Source organism: Sipha flava, unplaced genomic scaffold, assembly GCF_003268045.1.
Source record: "Sipha flava isolate LNK unplaced genomic scaffold, YSA_version1 82_pilon_pilon, whole genome shotgun sequence".
In the NCBI taxonomy this organism is placed as follows: Eukaryota; Metazoa; Arthropoda; class Insecta; order Hemiptera; family Aphididae; genus Sipha; species Sipha flava.
In genome coordinates this window covers 399,398-408,620 of record NW_020273624.1, presented here as the reverse complement: position 1 = coordinate 408,620, position 9,223 = coordinate 399,398, and the positions used below count along the sequence as shown (strand labels likewise).

Here is a 9,223-nt window from a genome sequence, read left to right as displayed (position 1 = left end):
TTCGAGAAATGTCTCGGACCCCGGATAATGTCGCCCATAAAGTATGTATACGTCGGTAAATTGCGTTTATGTTGGTTAAATATTATCTTTGAAATAAATCGCGACCGCAAAATTATATAATATACCGACGCGTGCATTGTTGTTGGCAATTATTCAACTGGATATTTTAGCGTAAGATTTTTCGAATTTATAACAAAACGGCGAACACATAGAAATCACCAAATTTTCAAACAGAATTGAATAATTATCAAAAAATAAAAAATAAAACTGTATCACACGAACAATAGTAAATACCTATACACGCATTGATTCGAGTTTGTTCAACAGTTCAGGTGAATTTACTCGTCCGGTATACTAATAATTATTACATGGTTATTAAACACTGTTTTTACACGTTATTACAATATCGTATAATATATAATGTGTTGTACTTTTACGAAAATGGTAAATTAGTTGACGTGTGTTATGAAATTAGGTTACATTCGGAACATGAATAACTTAAAAACAGTAGTGTAATTAATTAAAAAAGGATTAAGCAGTTAGATCCTTATACTGTTATGTAAGAATGAATTATTAGTTTAATCGTAAATGTCGTTGTTGTGCAGTTGTAGTAAATAGATATCGTTGTATAAATAATAAACGCGTATTCGTACTCGACCGTGTTGTAGGAAGATAAAGTGTACGAGTATACGAAACACGCGTTGTGCGGTGTCGTCTAATAGTCGACCGAACGAATCATTACTTTAGGTTGTAATAATAATGATAATAATAATATGTAACGCGTAGTGTTCGTATAATAATAATTATGATGAACGCCCATAGGTACTCAACATAATCCCGGACGACAATGAATCCATAAAAATATCGTCTACACCACTATAAGCGTAACAGTATTATCATTTCCTATTCCCAAATCGTTGCGAAAGTAACGATTTCTCAACCGAATGCGTTAAAAACATTTATAACGTCCCGCGACTATACTGATTATTGTCCGCCGTGTCCGTGTTTTTTACACCACTATACCGGTATCACGTACTTCTGGTACAGCGAAAAAACTGATATTCGGCAGCCTACTACCAAGTGAGAAATTCGACATAATTACGTAACATTGAATCCATTCGAAATATTTATTATTAACTTTGATTGACAATCGTGTCGTCGCTCGATAAAGCTTTACGAATGGTGCGCGTACATTTTATACATTCGTATAGGTACGATGACTGAATCCGAGAAAATCTGACGAGTTTAGGCTTACTCATTTAAAATGTCTGATATTCCATCAGAAACCGTTAATATCTCATAGTGTATCGATTGATTTTACGTACGACCGTGTAATGATTTTCTCGAAAAACGAGTATTTCGTTTAATTCAGTTATTAAGTAGTTAGTGTCCAGTTTTCGCTTGTAAGTCGTTGTAAGAGTTTTTTCTCCACAATATAATTTGTTCTTAAAAAGAGAACACTCACCGTCGCAAACATTAACGATGTATACGTTCTGTCATCACGACAACTAAAATATTGTTAATATCATATCATACATGCATACACTTATTATAATTGTAAATAAACCCTTTCTAAACAATATTGATCTATTATAATAATATTGTAAAAACTGATTAATTTTGATATTATTCGTAGGCCGTTTACGTCATATTTAAACATTTAAGTCGAATACAATGTTTAATTACATGTTTTATACTTGACAAAATGTTATTACGGATTACAATAAAAAAAAACAAGCACAAATTTATTTTTACTTTCGATACTTGGTAAAAATAATACAGATAAGTGTTGAAATGCAAACCTGTAATTTTCACAACAATAAAAACTAAAAACAAAACATTATACTAATGTATATTTCTCTTACTTCTCATTCAAATATTCAAAAATAGTCGGTGAGATCATGTTGGCCGAGAAAAAAATAATGAATGTTAAACATTTTTTGATAAATTAAATTATACGTAGCATACCTATTTATTGTTTTCTAATAGTTGATAAGCAAATTTGATCACACTACTCTTTATTAGTGTTCATAATACTAATGGATAAATTACATTTATAAAATAAACTCAAAATGCACGTAGAGTACGTATAATATACGGAAACAAAGAATTTATTGGTAGGTAACGGTTTAACATAAAATAAGAATTATACAGCTGATATTCAACTATAGTTTAATTCAAACTATATAATCAATATTTAGCAGCATTTTATGTAATAAGATTTACTGAATTATTCATGAGAAAAAAAATTATTTATTTATAAATTTATTTTAAAACCGTATTACAGCAAAATTTATTAAAAATACTTAAACATACACATACATAAAAAAAATATTTGTTTGGTGAACTACGGGTTCATATTTATCATCAGACATCAAAGATGTTTGAATTACTAGTGTACAAACTTGCAAATTGAAACGCAATGTTTTAAAATTAATTATGTATACTCTGAATATTAAGTCGTGTTATTAACATATTTAATTCAAAGCCATTGAGATTTCTTAGAGTGATTGTATTCAGCATTTCGAGATGGGTTTAAATTTTATTAAAAAAAAAAACTTAATTTTCATTTTTCAATACATCACATGACTAGTCTGACAAAAGTGATGTTTCAAAAAATGTCCATAATGTATAAGATGCAAACTGTACTCGACGGGGAAAAAAATCCATCAATCTTATGACGAAAACAATAATGCGCACTAGATTTTTTTGGAAATAACTTTATAAATAGCGTAAAAGAAAAGTTAGGACACACAACATTTGAATACACGGACTTCCTAAGTATACACGAAAAACTTGTTATTTAATTAATAGTGTAATTTGATATTGAATTATAGTACAGTCGGGGATGACACATTTTGAGACATTTCATCGTTACAAACGCGAACGGGCACGCGTTGTGATGTCGAGTTCATAGTTCGGATAGTATAGTTCATTTCTGTAGTATTGAACTTCAGAATATCGTTTCATAAACGCCATAATTAATCGCTATTGGATCTAAAAGAACAGCACATCCGAAAACATTGATCGATATCAAGATACGGTTCCCGAAACAAAATAAAAACAAAAATCTATCAAAGTCCGCAGAAAGAAAAAAAACACCCAACGAATGGGGTACTGGTCGATAATAACCATCGCATGGGACCGAGACGATTCCAATGTTAGGTGTTTTGACGTTATAAATTGTGACAAGGTCTTGAACAACTCAAGGGTGGTATTTACTTAAATAATATTTCGTGTAGATTTTACGCGATTTCACGGATTATGAAAAGATAACAAATGTTGCACTGTGCTAAGAGAAAAAAAAACCATCAATAAATGTAACCTAAAGTATGCCTAATCACCGGATGAAAAATTTAATACTTGAACACTTGTCCCACGAACAATGGTTCAACAAGTTTTATATCGTCTTCGGCCGCAAAATGTTGCACTTTAAATGTTTCTACTGCCAAGGCAACTGTTTGCAACGTGTACATATATATTATTTAGTCACATGTTAATATCATATCACTGAAAATGTTTACTTTGAATGCATACTAAGAGTTATCGATCTGAAGCATTTGGATGTGACAGTTTGGCCGATGGGACATTTAAACGCAAAACGTTTAAAAGCAGTGTTAATTAATCGTAGAATATCTAAATTTATCGTTCAATATCATATCACTTATTGTTAATCGCATTTATTTTGCCTTAGAGCAATATTATTTTTACAGTTTCGTTTCAATTTCAATATCGTATCAATAGTATCAATGTTTTATTGCCACGACATGACGTATAAGTATAAAACAAATATTTTCAAAGTATTAGTGAATACTTTAGCAATTTTAATTTCTCGCTATAAAGTAATAAAGCTTAAATATATTCATGCAACTATTCAAAGTTCACTCGCGTAATTATAAAGGTACATTACACAGTAATTACTACTTCGTACGTGCGGATTTCGGGAAAAATTCATAATTGTTTCGTACTCGCGCCACGTTGTACTTAGTCCGTTAAGAACTCGTTTTGAAGATTGTTCAACAGAACTCACAAGAAATAGATGTAATATAATAAGACGTTCGATTGTCCGCGGTGACATTCGAGAATATGTGAGGCAACACTGACGACACGTGGAACGAAACACCGTAAATAAGATAAATGTGTTGGCAGGACAAGAAGGTTAGAAAAGTATGTAAAATTATTCGAGAATTATTCAGCGTTACATGGTAGAAGGGGTAAAAACGAGAAAAGGGCTGGGTACGGGGGAAGTGAGTGTTTAGGGACGAGAAATGGTATAATGAAACGAAGGACGCAGGGCGCGTAAGGTTGCGCATCTCGCGGGTCGGACAAAGGGGCGAAACGTTTGCGCGTCACGCTGGAAAAGTCATTTGGTCGGCCAATTCTGCGGAACAAGAATATAATACGCAAGTATACATGAATGGAAACAACAGGACCACAGACATACAAATCGCGACCCGTTCGCGTACGTGATAAGCAAATAGGCGTAAGCAATCGACGATTGGAAAATAATGTAAATTAGCGTCACGACAAATGGTCGAGACGAAATGACGCCTATCGTGCGCGTACGATAATAATATTACACTCATACCGTATACCTGTTAATAATTGTGTTCCGTCGAGATTAATTCGAACATACGCGCACACAAATGGCGTTGTGCGAGAGAAAACGATGAAATCCAAGGGAAGAAGATCATTGCTAATAAATTTACATTTCTACGGCGATTTCGAACGAAAACAGTAATATAAAGTCGTTATTCGAGTCCAATAAAACACTTAGTTTGTATACACATTTAATGGATAAAACTGTCTGTAATATAATGTATGCATGAACACTTTTCGAAATTTCGAGATCCGATATAGTATTCGAGATTTTACCTTCATTGCTTCCAACGTAATGTCACTTAGAATCGTTTTATGTACTATTTCAATCGTTTTGAACGCGTGAAAAATACGTTTTCTGTTTGTTTTATCGAATTCGTAAAAAGTTTGACATTTTATGATTTTCTTTATTTAATACTTTTTGTATCGATTCATTGTAAATGTCTTAATTTCGAAATAAATATTGGTATTATATAAATAAAATTAACAAGAGGTCTCATCGAAAATAGATAACCTTACGTTCTTACCAATCACAATAATGTAACTTACATTTAATTTTATCATTGTAATATTGTGATATCAAATGATTAACTATTATTTTAACTTTAATATGAACATTTAACATTTAAGAGGGCCAATGAAAAAAAAAAACATGTTTCGATAAGTATAGTAGTGTTTATTACATCAACGGAGTGGGTGGCATTTATCAGTTACAATTTACGGCATCTTTCAAAAAACATTTTAAAACCTGAAATTAATGATGAGTCATGCGATGTGATCAAAGCTAAATAAAACGTATACTCATTACTGTAGTTTACTGATAATGTGATCCTTAATCGTCAAGTATGATCATACTTATTTTACAGTGTCCGTCACAATGTCAACATTTTCATGTTATCAAGATAGAATATTATAATCGAACTGTACTGTAATACCTTAGGCAAATACGAAGAAGCATGTTTTGAATATGATTTCAAAAGTGAACCATAACACATTGAACCAAAATAAACCCAAATTAACATTAGGGACGCAATTATTGAAACGATTTTATTATTCGCGAAATAGATAACTGCTAGACGGATTCAAACCCATAGAGTTATTATTTATTTTACTTTATTTACAACCGGTAGTTTTTATTATTTTTTAATAAATGAATGCCGATATTGATCTTATGCGTTTAGAGATATTGCTATTTATATATTAACAACATTTATTTATTTATTATGTGTACAATCCAGTGTTTTTATTTATTTTGTTTCAAGGAAAAAATACTAATTTTCTCTTTTTCTTTTTGTCATAAATCAGATTTTTTATATACACAATTAAATCACATCATGATAAATAAATATTCACAATATTATTATTTAATTTTCTGTAATGGGGTGATGAAAAAATGTATAAAAACCTCTTTATAATGTCTACACTATAAATTCATTTTTAAAATTCAAGGAAATCAGATTTGGTATCCATAAACAAATGTCAAGAAAATGTCGGAATAGCTGTAAGACATTATTTTCTTGCGAATATACATTATTTTAAACGGAATTCACAAATACAGAATTTGTATAGTGTTTAATTTTTAAATTTTTATTTCGACCATCATATCAAGTTTTTGTTCGATAAAACAAAAAAAAATCCAAAGTAAATCCTAAATGGTTCACTAGCAACCACGCAATACACCCACACGCCATATATTTGTACTCGTATCGATAATTATAATTATAATATTAAACGCAGTAGTACATTTACAAATCAGTATCTATATACAGCATTCACTATAACATGAAATTTCAGCGACTTTGTGTACGTACACCGAAAAAAATTTATGCATATTGAAAACTATACGTTCAATTCCGGACACAATTTATAACACGGATCCAAAACGATTAAGTCGAAAATCTGCCTAATACAGAATACTCATGAAGTCCTTCGTGACTCCGTTCCGTTTTGATTTTCTTGTGTACGTATCGCATTTTATAATTCACCAATACGTACTTATTCAACGCCATATGACCACTGCCGTTTCTGACGGGTTTTGAGACACGGTGCAGAATTTTATGGGATTTTGTATAGTTTGAAAGATAAACATTGAATGTTAGAAATTTTAATTTTAATATAAACCTAACAAAATATATCCTTATCTATATATAAATGAATCCCTATTTCCCTTGGTCATGCGTGAACGGCTTGACTGATTTCTCTAATTTTTTTTTTTTTTTTTGTTGTGTTTGTTATTATTAGGAGAAGGTTCTTACGAAAGAAAAAAATAAGAAAATTGCTCGGAAAATAAGAAAATTTAATAATTCTTATCTACCATATAAAATTATTTCTAATATAAACTTAGCGCTTTGGACAATATAAACTTTTTAATGTAACATTTTGACGTTTGACATAGAATTAACAGAATGCGTGCTGCAAATATCATCAAAGAGGATGTAGAAAAACTGAATATCATTTAAAACAGATGTTTCGGTCTAATTAATATATCTATTAAAGTATCTATATAAGATCACTGAATTTCTTAGTGTACCTCACCATCAGTTCAGAGCCATCACGTCTAATATTAAAAGTTCGACATGCAAGTTGAATTGCAGAACGACCGATCTGGAGAAGTTTTTTCCAAACAATTGCTCGTTATTGGTAATGGCAAAATACCATTTGACATATCGTCTGGATAAATCATATTTCCTAACAATTTTTGTCACTATACTGAAACTAAGATCGAACTCATCGAGAAGGTTTTCTCAACCATTGCTCAAAATTACAAAGATCGTGTATGGTTGAGTGAAAGAGTTATATTGGTTTTAAAAAACGTTGATGTCAACGAAAAAATTTCAATTTAAGATAGCTGGATAATTAATGACATACAAATCGATTGATTCCGTTACTAACCAAGATGATGCTGTAAACTATCCAACAGAGTTTTTGAATTCGCTGGAATTACCTGGATTACCACCTCATAATCTGAAATTAAAAATCGGTTCGGCAACCATTACATTGCGGAATATAAACCAGCCACGACTTTGTAATGGCACCCGACTTGCGGTGAAGAAATTAATGAACAACGTCATGGAAGTTTTGAAAGGGAAGTACAAAGGCGAAGACGTTTTGATTCCAAGGATTCCTTTGATTCCGAACGACATGCCATTTGACTTTAAACGGTTGCAATTTCTAGTGTGGCTGGCATTTGCAATGTCGATAAATAAATCTCAAAGCAGTCGCTAAGTGTTTGTGGCATCAATCTTGAAAATCCATGTTTTTCACATGGTCAGTTATACGTCGCCTGTTCCTGTGTCAGAATACCAACAAAACTATACATGTACGCGTAAGAAAAAAAAACTAAAAATGTTGTATATCATAAAGCATTAAAATAATAACACTTATTTTGAAAAATTTTTTTTATTAATTATACCAATTCGAATTCAATATTTATAATTAAGACAGGAAAAGGTCTGTTGGGTCAGCTAGTTAGTTAAGATATTATTCATAATAGTGTGATACGAGTATATATGATGTAATGATAAAATATTTACTTTTTTACAAAATTGTTACACATGCAATTCGTACATTTAGGTTCTAATATTTTAACTATGATTTTTTATCATTTTATATAATTATTTAATTTTGTAAATTTTCATTAAAAAGAAAAAAAATGTATTTAATTTTTTATAACGAACTCTCTCAATTCAGTACAAGTGTTGTTTTTAAAATTAATACCAGATTCTCAGTCATATTATATATCGTTCCATTTGTATTATTTATTGAAATCTTGGTGTCAATAAATGTTATTATCATTATTCATTATAATAATAAATAATGAATAGTTGAATAATGAATAAGGAATAATCAAACAATAAATAATCTAATAAATAAACAGATCTGAAATAATGAACAATGAATAATTGTAAAAATTAAAACTATGAATAAAAATAAACAAATTTAATCAAATTAAAAGTAAACGAATAAAGATAACTTTTTAAAAACAAATAATTAATCGAATCATTTTATTAATGATTTCATTTCACAATTTCACTAACTCCCAACTATAATTATATTATGATAAATTAAAATTAAATTAATTATTATTTATTATTTTTTATTTTGTTATAATTATTTTATTGATATTATTATTTGCATTGATATAAAGATATATTGTTATTATTATCTTGTTACAATATTATTGACAATTAATTAAATTTATTTATTCACAAATTAAAATATTTATTTATTTACTTTTACTCAATACGGAAACTATTTAAAATAATATGTATATTATTCTTTATTCATAAAATAATCCATTATTAATGGTTAAATTTTCCATTCCTAATTTTGATTATTTTTTTTTTCTGTCCAACTTCGATTGCAGCATCGTCTTCCACGTAATTTTAACAATTAGATGGCGAATTTGTAAATTCTACGAGCGCAGTACCCACAAGGGCAATAATCAAACGACATCGGAAAAAAATAGTATTTTCACACAACAATACGTATAAGATGTAAGTGTTAAAATATTACTTAGGACTACTTATGTGTACAGCGTTCTGTGAGCATGTATAAGTCTTTCAACAGCCATTTTGTCATCGATAATCGCTTGCTTTACCCCCGTATACACATTCATCATACA

At 29.9% G+C, this 9,223-nt stretch overlaps 1 protein-coding gene across 1 annotated transcript; it reads left to right on the top strand.

The window, feature by feature from the left end:
- Positions 1–7,458: 7,458 nt before the first annotated feature.
- Positions 7,459–7,824, top strand: LOC112693236. Its single transcript, XM_025568218.1, has one exon. The coding sequence runs from the start codon at positions 7,459–7,461 to the stop codon at positions 7,822–7,824; it is 366 nt and encodes a 121-aa protein (XP_025424003.1).
- Positions 7,825–9,223: the final 1,399 nt, after the last annotated feature.